Source organism: Esox lucius, chromosome 13, assembly GCF_011004845.1.
Source record: "Esox lucius isolate fEsoLuc1 chromosome 13, fEsoLuc1.pri, whole genome shotgun sequence".
In the NCBI taxonomy this organism is placed as follows: domain Eukaryota; kingdom Metazoa; phylum Chordata; class Actinopteri; order Esociformes; family Esocidae; genus Esox; species Esox lucius.
This window is the reverse complement of record NC_047581.1, coordinates 16,978,493-17,004,275: the sequence shown is the minus strand read 5'-3', so window position 1 is coordinate 17,004,275 and position 25,783 is coordinate 16,978,493. Positions and strand designations below refer to the sequence as shown.

The 25,783-nt window shown below is 37.5% G+C and overlaps 3 protein-coding genes across 5 annotated transcripts in view; 2 read left to right on the top strand and 1 right to left on the bottom strand.

Annotated features, from left to right (window-relative positions):
- Positions 1–682: 682 nt before the first annotated feature.
- On the top strand, positions 683–6,205 carry vsig8b (V-set and immunoglobulin domain containing 8b). Its single transcript, XM_010875961.4, has 8 exons — positions 683–788; positions 1,206–1,302; positions 4,082–4,251; positions 4,468–4,669; positions 4,883–5,035; positions 5,149–5,271; positions 5,366–5,504; positions 5,623–6,205. The coding sequence occupies exons 2-8, from the start codon at positions 1,221–1,223 to the stop codon at positions 5,873–5,875; spliced, it is 1,122 nt and encodes a 373-aa protein (XP_010874263.2). The 5' UTR covers positions 683–788; positions 1,206–1,220; the 3' UTR covers positions 5,876–6,205.
- Positions 6,206–9,215: 3,010 nt separating this feature from the next.
- Positions 9,216–16,202, bottom strand: ddx51 (DEAD (Asp-Glu-Ala-Asp) box polypeptide 51). 2 transcript variants are annotated; one of them, XM_010875958.4, is made up of 16 exons: positions 15,948–16,202; positions 15,538–15,860; positions 15,228–15,424; positions 14,981–15,131; positions 14,753–14,898; positions 14,590–14,661; positions 14,397–14,503; positions 14,149–14,257; positions 13,903–14,048; positions 12,348–12,525; positions 12,159–12,274; positions 11,953–12,069; positions 10,520–10,621; positions 10,359–10,422; positions 9,515–9,649; positions 9,216–9,401 (listed from the first exon to the last, which is right to left on the bottom strand). In XM_010875958.4, the coding sequence occupies exons 1-16, from the start codon at positions 15,968–15,970 to the stop codon at positions 9,375–9,377; spliced, it is 2,013 nt and encodes a 670-aa protein (XP_010874260.2). In that variant the 5' UTR covers positions 15,971–16,202; the 3' UTR covers positions 9,216–9,374. The 2 variants fall into 2 exon arrangements, with proteins under 2 accessions (XP_010874260.2, XP_010874262.2); XM_010875960.4 differs by having other exon boundaries at positions 15,228–15,421.
- Positions 16,203–16,464: 262 nt separating this feature from the next.
- The window catches only part of cenpe (centromere protein E), a 44,603-nt gene continuing 35,284 nt past the window's right edge, over positions 16,465–25,783 (top strand). Inside the window, exons 1-3 of one of the 2 annotated variants that reach the window (XM_034296722.1) lie at positions 16,465–16,624; positions 16,884–16,993; positions 17,196–17,285. In XM_034296722.1, the coding sequence (XP_034152613.1) occupies positions 16,569–16,624; positions 16,884–16,993; positions 17,196–17,285 (256 nt within the window). In that variant the 5' untranslated portion in view covers positions 16,465–16,568. The remainder of the gene's footprint in view (positions 16,625–16,883; positions 16,994–17,195; positions 17,286–25,783) is intronic. The other variant, XM_034296723.1, reaches the window with a different exon arrangement.

The following is a 25,783-nucleotide window of genomic DNA, read 5'->3' as shown; positions in this document are numbered from 1 at the left end:
TCTTTAAGAGGTGCCATTTTGGATGGTAGACCAAGTTCACTATCGTGTCTTGACCAGTAGTCGTTGGGTATGTGAAACCAGCCTGAGAACAAATAGAAACCTACACAATCTTGTTTTTAATCAGACTGGGAAAAGATTATCATGTAGATTTGGTACTTAATATTTCTACTAATCCTCATCACTTTATTGTAACTATACTTGTAATATTGTACATTTAAGGTTCATTAAAATGTTTAACATTACACCACACAACTAGACCAAGAGCATGTCAAGGTGCGGCAGCAACCGATGGTGGTAATGATTAATCTCCTCAAAACCTTCCACACACAACACAACTGGATTGTCTGCATTTACCTTACGGTATGTTGAATTGCACAGAAATAATTCTGCACCGAATAACTAGTTAAAATATGCGAATTCTGTTAAAAACTTAAAAAATAGTTTTGGAATGCAGCAAATGTTCAAGTGAACTGAATCCTCCTCGATCTCCCAAACTGGAAAACAGATTTGAATGTGAAACTGAGACAATAATTTAAGAATAACCCAATCAGGTGCATATGCTTTGTCAGTAGGTGCTGAGACAGTTTTTATTGCCAGGTTGTTATTTTAGCCAATTGAAGTACAGTATGGAAATAGAGAGGGCGTGAAATAGTGAGGGAACTTACCTGTGGCAGAGTTTCAGTTGAGAGCATTAAGCAACTGAAGGGAAGCAAAGGTGTTTTGCTGGTTTACTCTGTTAGGCCTCTTGGAAATTACTTCATTACTTTGGAATATTCCTTTACAGAAAGGTAATAATGAATTGTTGGATTCTTGTCTTGAATGTAGCTAAAACATGAGTATGTACTGATAATGAGTAGAAATCCCTCACTCAGCACAGTCATTAAATTGGTGAGGGAAAATGTGTTGTAAAATACAGTAGGTTTTATTATAGGTTTTGTAGAGTATCTGTCTTCTTTAATGTAGAGTATTATATCAACTACTCTCATTCTGTCAAGGGATATGTATTTATATATTTCCCCCTCAGGAGGAGTAAGCATATTTTGTGAAGGGAAAAATAGAGTGCATTGTCATTCTGGTTTCAGTACATGATAACAACTTCTTGTTAGCTGACTGTTTCCTTGTAAAGCTTGACTGAAATGTCAATGAGGAAGTGTACATTCAAATGATTCAAGTAGTCACTGAAATCATGTTTTTGTTGTTCACAGTACAATTTTACCCAGATGGTCGCAATGGAAAAGTGTCTTAAATGCTCAAGACTACAGCTGGCTGTGATATTTGTGGTAACAGTTTTTCGCAGTACAGGTGAGTTATCAAATAATGTTTCTTATCATAGTTACCCCATGATATCCATAACGTTGTGCCTTTCTAGCCTAGATTGCATTGCACAAAAGTTATTTTTGTTGAATTTACATCAATGTTTTTATGTACATATCTTTGTCAGGGAATGTCAAATGTGCTTTGTGACAGGCATTGACTCTGTGCACATACTTACACAACAGGTTTATGTGCATTGTTGTAAACAGTAGCCGGGTGGAGCCCAGTCCGTGTCTCAGGTCATTAATAACAACAGTGCATGTTGCGCCCAGTAGTCCCTGTCATACATATTATGCCCCTTGAATTTCATTTGTTATAAATGAAATGTTATGTTATAGATTGACTATATAAATGATTAAATAAAATAGTTTGCCAGCAAATTACACAATACCACATAATGACAGAGCAAAGATTTTATTTTGGAAATTAGTGCTAATTTAATGAAAATAAAATAATGGAAGTATCTCATGTAAACATAAGTATTCAGAGTGTTTGCCATGAGACATCCAAATGTATCTCAGATAGATTCTGTGTCCTTTGATCATCCTTGAGATATCTCTAGAACCTGGAGTCCACAGGTGGCTAATTCAATTTACTGGCCATGGTTTAGAATGGCACACACATGTCTATATAAGGTCTTGTCCATCTGGTCATGCTTATTAATTATTACAACTTGTAAACTTAAAATGTTCACCCGGCACAACCAGAAGAGTACTGGTCACCCCTCCAAGCCTGGTTCCTCTCTTGGTTTCTTCCAAAATGTTGGCCCCTCTTCGAGTTTTTCCAAACCACTGTGCTACATCACTGTTGTTGCATGCTCTTTGGGGTCTCAACTGCTGATGTAAAAAGGGCTTTATAAATAAATTTGATTGTTGATTATTTTTTTGATTATTGATTTGATACACTTTAGAGTAAATGTCAGAGCAAAAACCAAGCCTTGAAGTCTATGTAGACCTCTGATAGTTCTCTTGATGATGTCAACCAAGTCCAGAGGAGGAAATGCAGTCCCAGATCTTGATATTTCACCACCCATGTTTGACTGTTGATAAGGTTATTTTGGTGGTAGGCAGTGTTGGGTTTTGGCCAAACATAGTGGTTTTGATTGTGAGCAAACAGGTCAATTCTGGACTCATCTGTCCAAAAATGGACTTCCATAAAACTTCAGGTTATTTTTTGACAGCAGAGGCTCCTTCCTAGCGACCCTACCATGAATACCATTTTGATTGTGTTCATCTTACTGTTGAAGCACACACAGTAATCAAAGATGCAGCAAGGGATGTCTGCAATCTCCAAATGTTGTCTTGGTTGGTATTTATTTGTTAATATACTTCTGGCTCTCCGGGATATTTTGGAAGTGTGTACACTTCTAGGCTGAATTGCTGTCATGCAAAATATAATTAAATGCTCTCCATTTGTAAGTGATTTGTCTCACAGTGGACTAATCTTTTGATCTGGTTGCGTAGCCTTACCCAGACTAATGTGCTCTCACTACCCTCTGACTCTCTCTGCATGGTGTCTTTTGCATTCACCTGTATGTGTAACACCAAGCTGATCAGGTTTCTTGTCTCGATATAACAGTGAACAGAGTCAAGCCCAAAACCTTTACTAAAGATGTGGTTCCCACCTGATTATACTTACCTGTTTTAACCTATGCAACTTATTTGTCACATTTTATTTCACCTGCGCTAATTCCTTTTTTCTGCTAGACACATGATTTCTTTTAAACCAACATATGGATTTGGCAACAATGAACATGTTATGTCAGAAAAAAAAGAATGGCTTTGATTAAATAAATGTTTAATGGTGAACACAAAAAAAGTCTTCACATACTTTCAAGCACTAAATATTTTAATACAAATAAATTACTATTGCATTGACAGTTCCTAAGCACACATTGGGCTCCATTATTGAGAAATTTAATACGTTTGGAACCACCAAGCCTCTTTCTAGAGATGGCCATTCCACCAAACTAAGTAACAGGGCAAGAAGGTCCTTGACCAGGGAGATGACAAAAAAACCCAAAGGCCACTCTGACCGAGCTTCAGTGTTTCTCTGTGGGAGAACCTGCCAGAAGGACAACCATCTGCAGCACTCAATCAGGCCTTTATGATAGTGTCTAGATGAAAGCCACTCATGAGTGAACAGTATATGACATGCTGCTTGAAGGACTGAAAGCAAAACAAAACTATTAGGCCTCAATGCCAAAGCACTATGTCTGGTCAAAACAAGGCATCATTCATTACCTGGCCAATACCATCCCTATAGTGAGGAATGTTGGTGGGGATGCTGCTATGGGGAGGCTTCTCGTGGGGAGGGACTGGGTGACACCTCAGGATTGAAGGAATTATAAACGGAGCAAAATACTTGGGATTGAGGAAAACAAGCACATCAGCCTGGGGTGAAGGTTCATCTTTCAGCACCACAACCACTAAGAGCACACAGTCAAGACAACTCTAGAGTGGATTCTGCTTTGTCATTATTAGTGTGCAGGTGGCAAAAGAAATAATTGTATGAATTGTAAATTAAATCTAAAACAATTTCTGGAGAACGTGAAGCGGTCTGAATACTTTCTGAGGTACATGTTTTTTATATAAAGTAAATATCACAGGATGTTCAACACATTTTAATAAGGGCTGTTAGAACAATTCTGCAAATGCATTTTTTCCCCATTAACAATATGTCGCTTTAGTCTGATTTTTTCATCATATCTGCCTGAAACCTTTTAGTAAGTTTCAAACCTGAATGTGTGTTTTCTCTGAACCCTCAGATTTTACACACGCTTTGCAGATTACATCCACAGGGCCTCAGACCATTCAGAGAGCCCAGGGGGAGACAGTAATGCTGGGGTGCAGCTACACCCTGGCTGTGTCTGACACAGGAGACCTGGATATTGAGTGGTTGAATGTCCGTCCAGACATGACACAGAAAGACCAGCTGGTAAGACTACAAAGCAGGGGACAGAGGGGATCCTGGATATGGATTACATGTGTAGGGTTTGTAAATTTAATGTCATTCACATCGCCTCAGGTGATTAAGCTGCCAGATTAGGTTTGAAGATTTTGGTTTTCTAGTCACTGTTGCAGTAAAATACCTGTCCACAAGATTTGAGCTCAAGATTTGTTTTCTAAATTGAACTAAATCCCTATCTTTTAGGTATTATCTTATACAGGAGGCCAGATAACGCATTACGGTGACCCTAGCTTGTCTTCAAGATTGAACTTCATGCAAGATCCAACACTGGGAGATGCATCCATTAACATCACTGCAGTGAAGGCCACAGACACAGGCACCTACCAGTGTAAAGTCAAGAAGGCACCGGGTGTTGACATGCGAAAAGTCACTCTGGTTGTAATGGGTGAGGAATGTTGCCCTCCCAGACTGGTTTCTGTTTGACCAGTTTCTTTATTCTAATATCCTGTGTCTGCTTTTAAATTACCTTTCTCATAGAAAAGGAATGTTAACACCCTGATATTTCTTAAACATTTTTATGTGGTGGATATACTTATTGTTGATGCGAGAAATCAACGGGTTTACACAATGGCCAATTTTCTTTTAAATCTTGTACCAGTCCATCCATCAAAGCCGAAGTGCTGGGTTAAAGGCAGCGAGGAGAAAGGGAGCGATGTTTCCCTCCAATGCAAGTCTTCCGTAGGATCCATCCCCCTGCTCTATGTCTGGACCAGAGAGAGTGGAGGGCCTATGCCAACTACAGCCACACAAAGTATGAACCAACAGTAATAACCTTTACGTAGGTCATGGCAGTCAATGAAACATCAAATATACAGTTGTATATACATGTGAGGTGTAGTTGGCAGTGATTCTTTTTTTTTTTAGACTCACAAAATGGAGAGCTGATGATAAGAAATCTCTCAGAGAGCTACACTGGAAATTACCTGTGTGTGGTGTCGAATCCTGTGGGCAAAGAGCAGTGTAAATTGACCCTGTACGCATACGACCGTAAGTTGAAAACCAAAAAAAACATGTTTGTTGGTAGAAAAACTGTTTGTGGACCTATTCATTAAAACTCATCTCTGAATATAATTTTTGTTAGCTCCCAACAAAGTAGGGATCATTGTGGGTGCTGTGATTGGTGCACTGCTGCTTTTGCTGCTCCTCCTGCTTCTAATCTGGCTTCTGGTTTGCTGTTGCCACAAGCGTCGCTATGAGAAGGAGGTTGCACATGAAATCAGGTATGAAGTCGGATATTCCATACATTCCAATAATGACATGTAGCAAACAAACCAAAACATTTGTTTAACTCCTAATGTTCTGTGCCCTTCATGGCCTACATCTGACTCTGTCCATTAGGGAGGATGCACCAGCCCCAGAGAGCCGCTCTGCCAGCAGGAACTCCAGCTTCCGCTCGGTCCTAGGCTACCGCTCCCACGCTGGGGTGGTCTACAGTTCTGTGAGAAATGGCCAGCCCAAAAGGACAGAGTCAAGCCACAGCAGCATCTACAAAGGCCAGAGAAATGGCACGCCAACACCCAACGAGCAGAAGGTCCCCCCAATGCCACCTCCTGTGCTGAAATATGACAGCAAATATGGCTACCCTGTTTAATATTTTTATGAGTTGGTATAAAGTATCAATGTGAAATGTCTTACTGCTGATTTAAGATATTCTGATTATCTTCAGTACAATTCACATAACATGCAGGCCCAGCAGTACAGGCAGAGATCGGCAGTATTTGTTACAATTTATATTTCACCTGAAAATCCAATGTCTTTTGTCCCTTGATACTTTTGAGACCTGCAATTTGGATTTGATTTGTGCTTAAAATATAATTCTGCAACCCATTTTCCATTTGGATCAAAAGTCAAATGGGCCTATGGTGTGATGCTTCTGGTAAATTATGAAATATAAAGCATGCTGACCATTATTTTGATGAGCTATGCCCCAAAACAAGGCCAGTAATTTTGCATTTCATTTTGGTATGGTCCTTTATCCTTATCCAAATTGATTTGCTACTGCAATCAACTATATTTGGATTGAAAGTAGACTATGGACACAAATTGTCACTCCCCTTCCTTAACTTAAAAACTTAAAACTTCTGTTTATTTGGTTCTCTAATGACAATGCTAAATTACTCACAGTATTACAGATTTTCATGAAATTTCACTAATTGATTTTCACAAAAATTGCTTTAGAATTTAATGACTTGGAAACTAAAAAAGCCTTTATATTGAATACAGGACGATTTTCTTCAGGTGCTGGAAGGTACATGAGTAGTTGAATCAACTTCAACCAGGAAGAGGGTGGAGCTTGCATTGCAAATGGTCTTGCGAGACCATTAGACCCTGTTGTTTTATATATACCAACCTCAATCCTTACCCAAACCTTACATTAACTCTTAGCCAAAATATATATTTTTTTAGATCTCCTTCAGGAAAATGTGTCCTGAACACAAATTTCTTCCTCCAGTTTTGATCTGAAAAAAGGGTCTTGTAAATGAAAAATAGACTTAGCATTTTACAAATGTATAATTACTAATTGGTTTCTAATTTCACAAAAACCTTTGATAATATGTTGAAATGATCTCCCCCTGCCAGATACTGTAGCATTCATAGTGCGGGTATGCTGAATGATGACTTTAGTATTTCTTTTTTATTCAATTGGCAATTTTTTCCCTTTAATTATATTTCCTCCTTCCACCATACCCAATTGAAGATATAAATAGGAAAACAACCTCTAGCCAAAGTGGCAGTTTCAGCAGTTAAATAATTTGAACGACAACCCTCCTCTGTCCTTTAGATCAACCCATTTTTTCCCAGTTTGTTACTTTTTCTTTTGGCAATACACCACTTGATTCTACTGTGGTGTCTCACAAGGGTCAAAAACCTCTTGCATCTCCATCATATCTGCAGATTCTCTCCCAAATATATTATTAATATTATAAAATGATATTTTCCAAAGAGCACAAGAATGTTTCCTTTTGCCTAACCGAGGTCTCCAAGGTCCCCCATATGTACACTCTAAAGGTCCAATAAGACCATGATATTATGATTTAACAGCCATTGTTGGACTTGACTCCACAAATAGGGGCAACCCTGTTCCTGAAGAATGGAAATGTAAGATCTTTACCTAAATGACCAGGTATCAAAGGTCTGTTAAATTTTGTCAATCTTAATTATTCAGTTAGGTGATTAACAAAATTCAACACACCTGGTCATCCAGACTGGTTACATTAAAATCCTGCTGCGCTTCCAAAACAGGTTTGCCCTACCCTGTCTACCCAAAGTAATTAGAACATTCTCTGAAGAATGTTCTAATTACTTTTACTGTCTCGGATTACAAGGTACTTACAGAATAATAAATGTGCAATTGATAATGTTTTGGTTATGTAAGGCAAAACAAATATTTTCTTTTTGCACATGTGACACGTAACAAAATTGTTTTATAATAAATATTACTATTAATTGTACATTTACTTGTACATTTTCGTCTCTCCTCCTTTTGCCGTATTGCACATCCAGTATTGCCATTTGTACTGCTATTTGCCTTCATTGCACATCTACACGTTAATATATGTATACTTCGCCCTCCTCTATTTGCACTTCTGGTTAGATGCTAACTTAATTTGATTTTACTGTACTTGTACTGTTCAATGATGAAGTTTGTTCTAATATATTTTCTATTCTATGACTTTCTTTGAATTGGTTAATCAAACAAGCATTTTCAATCAATTGTATCCTGTATATATCTCTGTTACATCAAACCCACCCTCAACTCAACAAGCTAAACTCACAAGGTAACTCATTTTGACTTGAGTGGTGAAGATTTGTTTTTGGAAATCTTAATTTTTATTTTCATGTTTATTGATACAGAATGTCACTGAGTAACACTATTTAATATAAGGTTTGATAAATTATTTGGAAATGGTTTATAAAGCATAACTGGTTACATTTGTTAAAGCCAGTGATTGTAAAAGTTATGTGCATTTACAAACACTATTTAAATTGATTTATTAATGATTTAAGCTAATGTGTTCAATCAAATATTGTTTCTTTAAATCTCACAATAGAATTTAATGAAGGTAATGTTTTAACAAATGTTTCAGTTGTACAGAGAATGTATATTTACATCACCAGTATGCCAGTAAAGTTAATGTAATCCCATTAAATGGAGGTTTTAAAAGTAAAAAGTATACATATTTCTTTTTTTTTATCGAAGCAAACTATTTCAGACCATTCTAAATGTTATAAAGTTTGAACTCTAGCTTAAAAGCTGTGTGAGAAGTAGCAATCCAAATAATAGTAAATGAGAACATACAGATTTCCTACTGGTATGCATAAAATGGTTGAGATCCCACTTTTTCAATTCGTATGCACATTAATTCCATTTGGTGAGATGGAATTACAGGGAATTTGAAACATTACAAAAACATTTATGAAATGTAATTCACATATTCCTAAAATATTTTTTCCCCAGCAATTGTTCTACAATTTAGAAACCGTTCCCTTATTCCACGGTACGCATAGTCAAGGCTTTGTGTAAATTGATTAATGTTTAAGCAAATGTTCATATTGATAAATACCACATGTTATGTAGAATTGTTGCCCAAGTAAAAACGACAGACTAAATTTGAAGGTATGACACTGGACTAGTACACAAATCAGTCACATTTAAGTTAGTGATTTTTCAAAAATAATGTTACACTTTAAAAGATCTACATTAATTTACAGATTACTTTATTCATTAAAATCTTGCAAGTAAGGAAAAGTACCCTTCTCAAAAACCCACTGACTCTGTAGGGATAACACTTTTGGCTCCATACCGCAATCAATTTACTAACCTTCCCGACCCCTTTACTTCTGGGCCTACATTTCACCTGTCACCCTCTAATTCAAACTGTCAAGAACAGACTTGCAAAACACAATAGGAATAAGTAAGGAGAGCGCTGTACAGTAGGACCATTACTCAATTTATTTATTGTATGCACGCACACACTTTTTAATGTAAAGGTCTTGATACCTCAAACCAAGTCTTGTGTTGACTGCTGGCTTAGTTTGTGAAGATAGTAAAATAATATCTTTACAATACATTCATTTAATTCACTGTGTTAGATGTGCTTCTTAGCCTTTTCACTCTGGGGAGAAATAAAATAAACAAATGTCATGTTAAAGAAAATGCTACAGCAAGGTCAATTACCCTCATGTTTGTGTTCCTGTTTATTTCAGTTACCAGAGACTGCTTAAGTACCTTTATGGTGTTCCCTAACTCCAGAAGTGTCTGCTGATAGCGAGATTCCATGCTCTTCAGGCTGCCAGGCTTGATAATCTGTTTCTGAATCCCAGGGCTGCCTGCATCTTGCACCATTTGAAGAAAGTTCTTTTCCTTTAGAATAGATACCAAAATAAAAAAAATAAAAATGTATATACATCCTTAACTAACGCAGTGCTATTGAAACGTATGTGGTGGTTTAACCACAACATAGCAAAATAACCTTCTGTTGAAAGTATAATTTATACAGTTCAGATGTTTTCTGAAGATAGGCAGAGACTCTGCTATCCTAGCCTCCAAGGAAAGGTGGTTCCATGATGGAGAAGAGTTTTGACCGTGTGGATTGGGAAGTGCTCTGAAGAGCCTGGGTAGGGACATAGGGTTTGAACATTGCCTGAAGGTAGGGAGGAGAAGCTCCTCTTGTTGCTCCATAGACATGAAACATAGCCATGAAGGGGATTCGACCTTAAACTGGAAACCAGCGTAGTGTGCAAAGTTAATAATAGCTGTCCATGAATTCTCCCCAAGGAGCTTGACAGAGCTTACACAGTTTGGTAAAGACAAATTATCAAATATAGCTATGCAAAGTTGGTAGACCCATCATAACAGACTGCGCTATAATTACAGCCAAAGGAGCTTCTGCTAAGTATTAAATCATGAGGTTGGAGACTTATCCAATTATTGTTTCAGTTTTGTATTTTTATATGCAGAAGTAGTAGTGTGGCTATGTGGGGAAAAAGTCCTATTTTCATGCCACTCTCACATGTGACAGGTGACAAGACAATGAAACTGGTATTGTGCTGTATCCTGTTTGAAATCTCACCTGTACTCCCAACAAAAATGTGAATGCCATTCCAGCTTTTCCAGCTCTTGCAGTCCTTCCAACCCTGTTCCAACACAGTTTAACAGAAAGGCAGAAACTCTCCTCATAACATCCAAAAACATACCTCAAATGGTTAAGTTGTAACAGGCCGGATAGCTTACCTGTGAATGTATGTCCTGATGAATTGTGGTGCATCGTAGTTCACAACACATTTCACTCCGTTAATATCAATGCCTCTGGCAGCAGCATCAGTGCTGATCAAACTAACAGAAAGAATACAATACTATATTTTTGTTAAATGTTTTTTTATCTTAACTTCATTTTTCTCTCAGCAATCTTTCAATATTTTATATTAGTTGATTTAATACCCTTTAATAAAACATTTTTTTATGTTAACAAATACAAATCCTAAATAAAAAAAATTACTTGAAACAAAAGATGTATCTATATAAGACAATATCTGCTCAATTACTTGTGCACGTTAACAAGATGTATTCTGTGACTGATTTAGACTACTGCTGCAACAGTAAAGGGGTAATCCACCCTAAAACACACAACCCTATGTTATACAATGTTAAGTAATGAAAAAAATATGACAACAATAGTGCCCTCCACAATTATAGTGCAGTGCCCTCCACAATTATAGGTCCCCTTGCTAAAGATGAGTAGAAACAGCTATAAAAACACCCAAATGTTTTATCAGATTGGTCTTACACTCAAAATTGGTTGAACTTAATTTGTGTTGAAAATGTGTTCATTTCAGTTTATCTTCTGGCTGCATCCGGAGGGTGTACTCCGTGCTGCAGTACAGTAATTAAATCTTCACCTACGCCGCCAGTCTCTGACTGTCTCTTGAATTTCCTGACCATAACAATGTAAATTCCAAATGGTGCAAACAATCATGTTTTATTCCCCCCAAAAAATATTGGTTGTTGATTTATCTGAATGCGACCGACCAACCATTGTTAAATAGCGTAGTGGACTTGTGAACTATAGGTCCCGAGTTTGTATCTCCTCACAGGCAAAGCGAAGTACGCATTATGAATTATTCCGTAGGGACGAAAACTTGGCTGGCTAAAACAGAATCTACATTATAGTAAGCCTGAAATAAAACAGTTTACAGTTATATTGCTTAATTATTTCTGGTAGATTGCACGATTCTCTCGTCTTTTCACTTGATGAAAAAGTTAGTTATCATCGCCTTTATTGATGGTTATTGTATAAATGTTATTCATGAATGAAAGACACAAGTACGTTGTTTTGCCATGAAAGAAAAATCTGTTCTATGGCGGGCCGGTTGAACTAGGCTTGTTTAAACCAGTTTTGCCTCCCATTTCCACAGTCAATTCTGTGATTAAGGCCCTGCTTTGCGCGTTTCCCACCGAGCACCCCCGGTTTTACATTTCATTAATTTGTTTAAATATTTTAAGCAAAGCTCAAATGCAGCCTATTATTGGACATACTAAAATATCCTCATACCTAGAATAAAATCAAGGTTTCTGTGAAAATTGTCAATATGGATCTTAACATCTTGTGAGAACTGCCCTCTGAAACAACAGATCTTTTGGGATAATAATGACAATCATTCACTCACAGTTGGATCTTTCCTTGTTCAAACTCCTTGAGGGTCTTCTTCCTCTCATTGGGTGAGAGTCTAGAAGAAAACTCAGCTGTTTGCACACTTCCAAAAAGCTGCACTAGGAGGTAAAGTCTGTCAGAGGGAACACAGAAAATAAAATGGCTGTTGGCCTGTAATCTTCAGCCAAAAGGCAATGAAAAAGCCAGGCAAGATTTACCCACCTGTGAGCAGCTTCTCTGGAATTGGTGAAGCATAGAATGGGACTCAACTTCAAGCGTAGTATGAAATGGAGGATAAGGAGGGGCTTCTTGCTCAAAGTGCAGGGTACGTAGTACTCCTAGAAAAGACAACAATGACACTATGCTCTGGTACACAGGAAAAATATGTTTTGTTAATATTTGTTAACTTACTGTCAGACCCTGAGGGAAGTTGAACCTCTCTTGAGACTCTGGGTTGGTCTTCGTCAGACTGTGGACAGAACTGAAGAGTCTGGGTTGATCCAGGCCTAGCTGTTGCAACTTCTCTGGATTCTGAGTCAGTGTGGCTGAGAACAATAGTTTCTGCAGAGGCATCTGAGGTGGTGATAAGCTGCGACATAGTAAAAACAAAAATGTAGGTGCTAAAGAAATTATTCTAATAACCCAGTTTTTTTTAATCCATGCCATTTGATACTAGCGGGCAAAAAAAAAAAATGGGGGAAGGCTTTAAAGTTGCTGCAAAAATGTTGGTCTAATTTCAGACTATTGGACTATTTTCAGGAAAACTGACAGCTGTTCTACAAACATATTTTGACCTTGAACCTTCCTAGGAGAATCATTGCCCCCACTTGGAGCACAGAATCCTGTTGGAAACTGATGCAACAATCAACAGGCCAGTTAATTTAAAAGGGACAATATTCGCTGAGAATAGGAGATCAGAAATAAGCCGCTTCCTTTCTAACAGCCAATAGGAGAACTGATTTCTAAAATAAAACGTGAGCAAAAAATCTTTGATTCAACTTTTTCTTTTTTTTAAAGGTTACTGATTAGAATAAAAACATTCACAGATCTTAAAGATGTTGAAATCATTGAGTTTAGGCTATTCATATGTTTACAACACATTTGGGGTGGGTAAAAGACTTGCCTAAGACATTATCTTTTTCTCCAGGAAAAGGCTGTGGCAGCTCTAGACTAACTTAATGCACGGTTTTGGTCTATTATGGAGGCATAAATCTATAAAACGTAGAAACATTAAAAAACAAAAGGCAATTTTGTCATGAAAAGGCAACTTTCTAACCCCCTTAAAAAAATAAATGAATAAATGTTATCGTCCTGTGATTAGCAGAGCCAGATTTCCTGGAGGCATGTACTTACATTTGTTTAAATAGTGTACTGATAACTTTGGGTGCTTGACAAATGCAGTGAATATCTTAAACACTTCACAGGTACTTTTCTTTATGGCAAAGGCGAGTAGCCAGTCATGTTATGAATAGTGATGCCACTTCTCCATGATAGTACACATCAGTAAGTACATAGGATGAGCAGTTCCAAGTCATCAGAAATGAGAAATACCTCTTATTAATGGTTGGATCAAGTATCTGCTCACAAAGCAGCTATCAAAATGGATGGTTGATATGAGTTTTATACAGTAGCCTAACATGGCAGTTATTCTGCTTGGTGTCTTGGTCAAGAGCACAATGGTTGGAGATTATAGAACAATGGAATCAGAGACCAGCAACTTCTAATTTACATTAGAAGGTTACACTGGTCTAATGGACTGACTTGGAAAAGGACAGCACTATTTAATTCCAAGTCACTGTCCATAATCTTTAAATAATGTACTGATTTAAACAGGGCCAATCCTGAATGCATTTTAGCACTAAAATTCATTATTTTAATCTGCACTAGTATTAACACAAATAAACCAAATAAACGACTTACCAGTCACGCATTTCCTGTGCAGGCTGAAAAGTAGAGAGAGTCTTACCTTGATGCTGTGGAATGTGCAGGCTCAGTCCTCTTGAAGACTGATACTCTTTCAGAATCACTCCTGTGTCTGTAAACTGCCTTGGTCACCTGACTTAGCCAGGACTGGTGCATGCTGTCAATCATCCGGTCTGCCTCATCAATGATCTGTAGAGAAGCATTTTAATTAGCAATGATGACTATGAATCTTTAAAAACGTAATTTTTATTATAAATGCAATTGACACAGATATAGTATAATGCCTCACAAGGAATCTGAGGTGTTCCAAACTGAAATCATTGTTCTTGTTTATGTGATCAACCAGTCTACCAGGGGTTGCAACAACAATGTCAGCCAAACTGTGGCTTACTCCATTTCTGTAAACAAAAGAAAGTGCATCCTACTTATGACAGAGTTTTTGAAATTACTGTATTATTTGCACACAAATGTCTAGTTAGCATGAAAAACACTACACTTAAAGGGAAAAAATATAAAGATAAAGTCTGATTTGACTACCTATTTTCAGAGAGCGATGCCCGTTCTGCTGCAAAGGACTTTTGACCTGCGACCATGACAACTTTTAAACTGGTGCCTTCAGCATACAAACTGAATACTTTGCAAACCTATTTGAGAGAAAAACACAAGATATTAATTTGAGTTAACCCAAATAATCACAAGACATGGAGATTGAAGGTTTGACCCCGGTTACCTGCTGTGCAAGCTCTTTGGTGGGCAACACTGCCAAAACCCGGACATTACATACAACTCGCTCCAGCAGTGCCTAAAATAACAGTAGAAAAATACAACCAGTTACCTTAAAATTAACTGACAAAAAACACATACCTTCCATTAAAATGTTTCTTTACTCATACCTGAATAATAGGTATGACGAATGCCAGAGTCTTGCCACTCCCTGTTGGTGCAGACACACAGATGTCTCTGGGTTTGTAGCCCCCTCTTCCCATCAATATACCATGGGATACACTCTCTAAAATGGCTGGGATGACCTCAGCTTGTACTAGATGGGGGAAATACAAGTTGAGTACTCTCCTCACAAATGGCTACAGAAAAAAAAAAGTTTAACTTCCATGCTTGCTAACCTGGAAAAAGGTGATGAATTCCATTGCTCTCCAGTTTATGTTGCAGTTTAGTACAAATTGCTGGGACACTACTGATAGGGACTAGGTTACTTGTAATATCTCTCTGGATCACATCTGGCTCAGCAAGCCACTGTGGCAGGATTCTTTGTACCTAAAAAAATTATTACATGCATACAATTATGTGCACATCCTCTAAGTACAAATTACCCCACACCATATTAAATCAACACGCTTCATCAAACAGCACCTTTTGAATGATCTTTCTTTCAAATCCTCCAAGAATGGTGAAACCAGTGTGCAAGTTTTTTTTTTCTGTGTCTTGTTCTGCTTGGTCACACTGAATTTCTTTTACAACTGTACAATGTTTTTCAAGCTGCTCAGTGTTTTCAGCAGGTTCTTGCAGGTTTGTTTTATTTGTGTATACAGTCGTCTGCTTTATCCCTACTAAGATCAAAAAGAAAGAGACAAAGACAAAATAATAAACACACAGAAATAACATTCTTATGAATGTAATACCCTAACAAATGTAAATGATTTATATAGAGTTATGTTCACACCTTTTTCCTCTGTCAGTTGTGTCTTATCTGAGTTTTTTCCTATATTATCACCGTTTGAACGTTCTTCAGGGTCAGGTAGGCACTTAACCTGGTTGACTTGTTTTTTCCTCTTCTTTGCATGCCCTGTCTCTTCAAGGTTGTCTACCCTGTTTTTTCTTTTCTTCTTCACAGAGGTGTTGCTATCACTCTGAAATGTTATTTTTGACTGGTGTTCACCTTGGCATGCCAAGCTTTGTTGCTCTTTGACTTTCCTCTGAAGCTTAGCCAACAAAACTTTCGCTCGAGAATCACTGTTAGAGTCATCTTCCTCATCTCCAAGGTATCTTTAAAACACAAGAGTCTTTGTTTTAGGTCCTCAAACTCACAGTATAGAATAACTAGCGATCACATAAACAAAACAGTTAACATACCTATTAATAAGGAACAGTGACATTGTTCTAATGTAGAAAGAGAGGAACAGTAGGCAAACTTCTCGGTTAATATCTTCAGCTGCTAGCCTTTTAAAACACGGTTAGCAAAATATTATAACGCAAAACTCCAAATCAATACAACTTAAACATCAGCTTTTATAGATAAAGCCGTTTTTAAATGTATATCTGTAACTAAAGAAATTACACTTCAAATATCAACACGTGTATTGGTATTTAAGGTGAACATGTTATCCAGTTGAAAGTCGCTTTAAAATGACGCTGGTCGCCTTTTATGAGAGGTTTGACCACTTTCAAAAATGAAGAGGGAATATGTTTTTACATTGTTGTGTATGTAATTCCCATTACTTTATGTGTGATTATATATAGTTCAAATTCTATCTATTATTATTAATATTTGTACTCCTATGTTGTTTAATGTAGTGACGAAGCGCGCAGAATCCATTCTTCTCAAAAAAGCGTTACCCTGTAATGTGCAGCATTCCAAATGGTGACGCCAACCAATGAAAGCAAAGGATGAGAGTGTTCCATATTTTCAAATTGCACAGTACGTTACTTGCGGAGTTGAAGATTGTTAGCTAGCATTTTTGTTGCCGTTTAAGAATGGCGGAGGAATCTGCTGTAAAGGTCTGTGTACGGGTTAGACCTCTCATAAAAAGGTAAACATATGTTTTAACTTTGAAAACAGATAGTTTATTACTACCTTGAATACAAATAGTTACAGTTCTACAGTTAGTTAGCAACTTGTCTTTCGGTAATTCTAGCTAGTAAACCTATATAGTTTATAATGACTGTAAATCAAGTATCATTAAAATTTCGGGGCCACAATTAGTTTGTTTACCGTTTCTATATTAGTTACAGTATTTAGCTTTAATTGGATATTTGTCTCACAAATTACTGTACTGTTTCTCATCTAAGGGAGGAAACAGCCGGAGAGAACGCTGAAACAGTTAGGTTACATTGGGAAGCTGATAAGCAGACAATTCATCAGATTGACGATGGAAACCTTTCAAAGAACTTCAGTTTTGGTGAGTTATTGTTGACTTTGTTCCCGTGTAGATCAATTGGTAGAGAATTTCATTTACGACGGGAGTGTACAGTGATTTTAATACCCAGGGCAATTCCGAATAAAGTATGAACATGTACCTGGCGCTCTGGATGACAGCCTGTTTAACGACGTAAATACCGTATAAACGTGCAGGCAATGATTCGTTTTTGTTTCTCTGAAAGACCGTGTATTTAGTGCTGAAGAAACAACACTGCAACTTTACCAGGAACTTGCAAAGCCTCTTGTTGTTTCCACTGTGCAAGGTTATAATGGTAAGTGATTTTTAAACAACTGCAACGTTGTATATTGACAGATTTATAACATTTGTAAGATAGTTGCTCACCTTGAAAGTAAGCTCAGGCCCCGACAAACTTTATTTTAGTCTTTATTAATTCATAGTTTTGTTGCATTTAAAGGCTAGGTATCAGATAATGAATCATATCAGATATTTATGTTGTTGATGCTGTATAACTACAGGTGCTGATCATAAAATTTTAATATAATCAAAAAGTTGATTTATTTCAGTAATTCCATTCAAAAAGTGAAACTTGTATATTATATTCATTAATTACACACAGACTGATATATAAGTGTTTTTTTTCTTTTAATTTTGATGATTATAACTGACAACTAATGAAAATCCCAAATCCAGTATCTCTGAAAATCAGAATATTACTTAAGACCAATACAAAAAAAATATTTTTAGAAATGTTGGCCAACTGAAAAGTATGAACATGAAAAGTATGAGCATGTACAGCACTCAATACTTAGTTGGGGCTCCTTTTGCCTGAATTACTGCAGCAATGCGGTGTGGCATGGAGTCGATCAGTCTGTGGCACTGTTCAGGTGTTATGAGAGCCCAGGTTGCTCTGATAGTGGCCTTCAGCTCTTCTGCATTGTTGGGTCTAGCGTATCGCATCTTCCTCTTCAAAATACCCCATAGATTTTCTATAGGGTTAAGGTCAGGTGCGTTTGCTGGCCAATTAAGAACAGGGATACCATGGTACTGGTAGCTTTGGCACTGTGTGCAGGTGCCAAGTCCTGTTGGAAAATGAAATCTGCAACTCCATAAAGTTGGTCAGCAGCAGGATGCATGAAGTGATCTAAAACTTCCTGGTAGATGGCTGCGTTGACCTTGGACCTCAGAAAACACAGTGGACCAACATCAGCAGATGACATGGCACCCCAAACCATCACTGACTGTGGATACTTTACACTGGACCTCAAGCAATGTGGATTATGTGCCTCTCCTCTCTTCCTCCAGACTCTGGGACCTTGATTTCCAAAGGAAATGCAAAATGTACTTTCATCAGAGAACATAACTCCGCAGCAGTCCAGTCCTTTTTGTCTTTAGCCAAGGCGAGACGCTTCTGACGCTGTGTCTTGTTCAAGAGTGGCTTGACACAAGGAATGCGACAGCTGAAACCCATGTCTTGCATACGTCTGTGCGTGGTGGTTCCTGAAGCACTGACTCCAGCTGCAGTCCACTCTTTGTGAATCTCCCCCACATTTTTGAATGGGTTTTGTTTCACAATCCTCTCCAGGATGCGGTTATCCCTATTGCTTGTACACCTTTTTTCTACCACATCTTTTCCTTCCCTTCGCCTCTCAATTAATGTGCTTGGACACAGAGCTCTGTGAACAACCAGCCTCTTTAGCTATGACCTTTTGTGTCTTGCCCTCCTTGTGCAAGGTGTCAATGGTCGTCTTTTGGACAGCTGTCAAGTCAGCAGTCTTCCCCATGATTGTGTTGCCTACAGAACTAGACTTAGTGACCATTCAAAGGCCTTTGCAGGTGTTTTGAGTTAATTAGCTGATTAGAGTGTGGCACCAAGTGTCTTCAATATTGGACCTTTTCACAATATTCAAATTTTCTGAGATACTGAATTTGGGGTTTTCATTAGTTGTCAGTTATAATCATCAAAATTAAATGAAATAAACACTTGAAATATATCAGTCTGTGAGGAATAAATGGATATAATATACAAGTTTCCCTTTTTGAATGGAATTAATGAAGTCAACTTTTTGATGATGATCTAATTTTATGATCAGCACCTGTAATACTGTAAATGAGTAACTGTATGTTTTCTAACTTGATGTCTTCATGGCTCCACCAGTTAATGGAATTTTCATGTTTCCATTTTTTCATAGCATGTTTGGGAAAGACAGTGGCGTTTTGTGAAAATTCTATGTAGGTTAAAGAAATTGGCATGCGTTAATAAATAAACTACAAATATTTTTCTTAATTCTTCAACCAATACCAGCTAGCCATTCAGAGCTACAGTAGGCCTGGATGTCAATAGGCCATTTGGGCTTGTGGTCATTGTCTATGGGCAATATCAACATTTTTATAATTATATAATTAGAATGCATTTAAGTCTCAAAATATTCATGAATGTTTTATTAAAAATACAGCTGATTTACTAAAATGTTGTGATACTGTGTAAAATGCCAAAAAACCCAGAATGCAATGATGTGCATATCGTGTATTTAATAGAAAATGTCATTAAGACATTATATCACATGTTGAAACTGCTTATTTTGAATTTGATGCCAGCAACACATTTCAGAAATGTTGAGACAGGGGCACGTTTTCCACTAGGGTTGCACAATATTAACAAAATGTGAATATTGTGATATCGCCACTCATTTCAATATTCTTTAACAGATGTGAAAACACAAGTTATGGGAATACCCATCAAGAAGTATTTATAACATGAGAACAAGTTTTCTTACTACACAAGGGTTTATTTCAACTGACCGTCATATTGGACTGGTACAACATGAATAAATAAAGACCATTTCTACAGAACAAGACTGGTGGTACAGCAGACCTATCGACCCTGTCCAACTTTTTAGAGTACCAGACGCACATGGCTAATTAGTGTTCAAAACTGCCATTTGCATTTGCCTTCTTTGCACATCTACAGTTCTCCAAAGTTTGGATACCCTTTGGGAATTGGTAATATATGTACCATTTGTAAAGAAAATACGTGTGAGCAGGCCAAACACGTCTTATATTTCTTGTCGGATTCACATTCAACTGTAGGTCAGAACAGAATGGTACAATCATAAAACCAAACATGGCAACAAAGAAAAAAATGACCTGACCCCTGGTCAAAAGTCTGCAAACATTTTGTTCTTAATACTGTGTATTGCCCCTTTTAGCGTCAATGACAGTGCAGTCTTGTGTAATAGTTGTCTATGAGGATATTCTTTGCAGGTGGTATAGCTGGCCATTCGTCTAGGCAAAATACCTACAGGTCATGCAAAGTCTTGTCTTGCATGAGCATCCCATGCGCGGCTTTCATGCAGAAGAATTGTGACTATAAAGTTCTATTTTGGTCTCGTCACTCCAAATTACAGATTGCCAGAAGGTGTCATGGTGTCGGGCATATTGTAACTAGGATTTTCTGTGGCATTGGCACTGTAAAGACATCTTTCTGGCAACTTGACAGTGCAGCTAATTTTTGTTCACGTATCGTCATATTGTGCTCCTTGATACAACCTCACTGTCTTTTTGCAGAGTGTCCTGTATTGCTCCTGAGGTTACCTGTGGGTTTTTTCTTGTATCTAGAACAATTCTTCAGGCAATTTTGGCTGAAATCTTTCTTGGTTTACCTGACCTTGGCTTGTTATCAAGAGATCCCTTAATTGTCCACTTCTTAATAAGTGATTGAACAGTACTGACTGGCATTTGCAAGGCTTTGGATATCTTTTCATCCTTTTCTATCTTTATAAAGTTCCCTTACCTTGTTACGCAGGTCTTTTGACAGTTATTTTCTGTTCCCTATGGCTCAGTATCTAGCCTGCTCAGTGCATCCATGTGAGAGCTAACAACTCATTGACTATATACAGTGGATGTAAAGTGTTAACACCCCTGTTAAAATGGCAGATTTCTGTGATTCAAACGAATGAGACAAAGAGAAACCATGTCAGTTCTTTTTCCATTTTTAATGTGACCTATAATGTGAACAACTCAATTGAACAGAAATCTTTGAGTTGGAATTTTTTTTTGCCTAAGTGTGCACACCCTCATAACTGGGGATGTGGCTGTGTTCAGAATGAACCAATCACATTACACACCTGCCATAATTTAAAGTGACTCTGATTAATCACAAATAAAGCTGTTCTAGTAGGATTTTTCTGACATTTTTGTAGTTGCATCTCTGAGCAAAAGCCATGGTCAGAGAGCTTCCAAAGCATCAGAGGGATCTCATTTTTGAAAGATATCCGTCAGAAGGGTACAACAGAGACATTACCAAGAACTGGACGTCCCTCCAATATTTATGAAAAGACTAGAAGAACTGGTCAGGGAGGCTTCCAAGAGGCCTACAGCAACATTAAAGGAACTGCAGGAATTTCTGGCAAGTACTGGCTGTGTACTACATGTGACAACAATCTCCCGTATTCTTCATATGAATTGGGTAGGGTGGCAAGATGGAAGCCTTTTCTCACAAAGATAAACATCCAAGACCGGCTGAAGTTTGCAAAAACATACATCAAGTCTCCCAAAAGCACGTGGGAAAATGTCATGGTCTGATGAAACCAAGGTTGAACTTTTTGGCCATAATTCCAATAGGTATGTTTGGTGCAAAAGCAACACTGCACATCACCCAAAGAACACCATACCCACAGAGAAGCATGGTGGTGGCTGCATCATGCTTTGGGGCCGTTTTTCTTCAACTGGAACCAGGGTCTTAGTCAGGGTGGAGGGAATTATGAACATTTCCAAATACCAGGCAATTTTGGCACAAAGCCTTCAGGCGTCCGTTAGAAAGATGATGAGGAAGTTCACCTTTCAACACGAAAACGACCCAAAGCACACACCCAGGTCCACAAAAGCATGGCTTCACCTGGAGGAGATTAATGTTTTGGAATGGCCCAGCCAGAGCCCAGACCTGAATCCAATTGACCATTTGTGGGGTGATCTGAAGAGGGCTGTGTACAGGAGATGTCTTTGCAGTCTGACAGATTTGGAGTGCTTTTGCAAAGAAGAGTGGGCAAATATTGCCACGTCAAGATGTGCCAGGGTAATAGACTCCTACCCAAAAAGACTGAGTGCTGTAATAAAATCAAAAGGTGCTTCAACAAAGTATTACTTTAAGGGTGTGCACACTTATGCAACCAGGTTATTGTGAGTAAAAATATATTTTTTTTTTCCCCTCAGAGATTTGTTGGTTTATCAATTCAATAGTTCACGTTATAGGTAAATTCTTAACAAAAAATATATATCGACTGTATACACAGACACTAATTGCAATGTAAGAAGCCACAGGTGTTGGAAATTCACCTTTAATTGCCATTTTTGTCTGTGTGTCTGTAACAAGGCCAAACACTCAAGGGTATGTAGATTTTTGATCAGTGCCATTTGGGTGATATGTCTTTTTTATTTTTTTATTTATATAATAATAAATGACTTCATATGATCACCATCTTAAATAAAAGGATAGTGATCATGATCAGTTATTTTCAGAATAATTTCAAAAATGTCACACTTTCACCAGCAAACTTATGAGCACAACTGTATACGTCCCACTTGTACATATACTTGTGCAACTCTGAAACTGGGGCCAATCACAGGTATTGGCTTTTTAGACATGATACTTAATCAACACTAAAAGCAAAATATTTTTGAAAACAAAAGCAAATTATCGCATGGTCACTCTGCAGACTATCTACACAAAGCTTTATAGGCTACTGCAAAGGGAATCTGAACACTGTTCCCTAGAATAGTCTGGTGTTTCAGCCTTTGTAAAGGTGCCTATTGTAGTTCTTGGACACACATCATTTGAGATTTTTTTATTTAATTGAATAAATATAAAATCAAGGCATTTTAGAAGCTTTGCCTCTATAGCTAATACCAAACACTCATTCTTTATTGTGCAGTCTTCTAAACTCCTGACTCCTTTTAATGCCGAGATGTTTATTTATTTTGGATTATACTTTTGTAATGCTTTTTGTGATGTGGATCAAAATGAGTATTTTTTTGGCTGCTAACATTTCCTCTTCAATCTCAATTGTTTCGTTGTCTCCCTGAGCTGCACTCATTTTGTTAATTTTGAATTTTTCTTGCGCCCCTCTGACTCGTTTTGCTGTCTCTTTCTCTTAACTCACACGCTGTCGAAGTGTGCACACATTACGTGGTATGCTCCATAGTATATGTTCCCATGCGCTCACACTGGCATGTGACCGGGCCAATGAAACATGATCAATATATAGCAGTTTCAAGCAATGTCTCTAAATTGAACACAACTGAGCCGCAGAGCCAACGGACGCATCTCTCCACAAAATAAACGGAATATTGCATACTTTGCGAGACATTTTCGATATTGCAATAACGGTATTTAGTCAATATATTTGGAATGCAGACAGGCCAGTTTAGCACCCGGACTCTTTTACTATGGAGCCATGCTGTTGTAATACGTGCTGAATGTGGTTTGTCATTGTCTTGCTGAAATAAGCACAGACTTCCCTGAAAAAGATGTCTGGATGGCAGCATATGTTGCTCCACAATCTGTATATACAGTATTGTTCAGCATTAATGGTGCCTTCACAGATGTGCAAATCACCCATGCCATGTGGCCTAATGCAACCCCATGCCATCATGGATGCTGGCATTTCAACTGCGTGCTAAGAAGCCGGATTGTCCCTCTCTGTAGTCCAGAGGACACCGCATCTATGATTCCCAAAAATGTTTACATTTTGATACGTCAGACCACAGGATAGTTTTGCACTTTGCTTCAGTCCATCTTAAATAAGCTTTAGCCTCAGAGAATGTGGCATTTGATACACTGCCGACTTTGTTTTCCCATTTACAAAGCATGTATAAGTCTGTAATTTTACCAATTGGCAAAAGAGGATTTGTTCAGGATAGACAATAACCTTGCTGGCTACAACCTTGAGTAGATATGTTATGGGAAGCCTTAAATGAAATGGTTTACTATATTGCGACTATTTTTAGTGGATTTTCTAATTATGTCTCAGGATTTGTTCAGGATAGACAAACACTTCACTGGCTACACAATTCTCTTGTCTTTTCACTTGCTGAAAATTTCTGTTATCATCACCTATATTGATAAAGTAGTTATTGTATCAATGTCATTCATGAATGGGCTGATAAGCTGTTTAAACGGTCAGTGGCAAAAGCCATAATGTTCATAGATGCTATTTGTGGTGGAGGTAAACTTAGGAAACGTTACTAATTGTAACGCTAGTTAATGGTGTCTAACAACTTGCCGTGATGTTAATGACTGAAAATAATATAATATGTGCAGTTCGGGGGCGTCGTGTTTAACGGCAATGACTTTCACGTGGGCACCCGGGTTTGATTCTCGAGAGGGCAGCCATGATTAACGCATTTTATTGCAGGCTGGCTGAACTAGGCATTCCTGGTTCGAAATGTGTTGCTGGCATCACATTCAAAGTGGCCATTTATTTTTCAAGAAACAATAAAATGTCTGTAGCACTTTTTTCTCTTGAATATAGGGTTTAAATGATTTGCACATCATTGCGTTCTGTTACTTATATTTTATGCTTTTTTGGAAATGGGGTTGTACGTAAATATGACAAATATTACATTTGGGAACATACCTGCCCTGATCAAACAATTTATGAACTTAGACTTTCTGACATGTTTGCATACATTTGTAGTTGAACCCTCAAAGTTGGTCTGAGTCTGCATGAGAACTTGCTTATCTTACTGCAGCATCAATTTGATCTGTGATTATGTGCTAACTTTAGATCTGGGTTCCTTTTACGTTTTCTTTCAGAATATCTGTCTTGCTAGTGACAGTTCATTGATGTTCAGTTTGTTGGACAGCTGTGGCCTCCAAGTGTGATGGCGCTTGGTGTGTTTCCATTAAATAGACAGCCTTTAATTTTTGGAATTGTAATATTAGCAAATATCGAAAATGTTTCACAATATTAATTCACCTACATATGGTTTAGGTGGATACAAAAGCACATCTTATAATTGAGAATATTTTTTGTCCTAAACAGACAAGGTGAAACCTATCCCTTTTCAATTGATGTCATTAACACAGGTGCTAAAAATGTCCCATTTGTTAACCTTCAGATCACTTGTTTTATCACTTGAAAATAAATTAAGTACTGTCTAGTGTAGGAAATGTATGCGCCATCTACCTGTACATTGTTTTGGGGGGATTCTTAAAATATTCATTTAAAATGTAAATTTGTATTGCTTTTGTAAGCTGGTTGACCTAATGTTACAAAACAAAAACTCATGCTTTGTTTATATTGCACTAGTTATCTGTACTGAATAGAAAATGTATCTGACCCATTGACTTTCACCAGTAGACTGATTTAATAATGGCTTTTTTGGAAAGTGTTACATTACATTGGTATAGCATACTACTTGAATACAAATATTAATAGTAGAATGTCGCTAAAATGTTGGGAAAAAATTGCAACCAAATGATATCAGGCTGATACCAAATGAATATCAAGTCAAAGACGTCTCTCTCTACTTGTCTTTTATCGCAAGTTCAGTGTGTGTGACTGTGTATGAGGCACTTTACCTCTTACTGAACCCTCCTTTGGACAAGGGAGTAAAATAGGTTTTCTCTTTCAACCGTCATAAACTCTAACCATTTATAACTACAAATCAAAGTTAAATCAAGCCAAATATGAAATTGTAATTATTAGTATTACTTTACATGCTTATTGCGTCTGTTAATAGAACTGAACCATAAATTAATCTTTTGGCCCATAGACTTCTTTTAGGGTGCGAAAACCATCTAATGAAGTA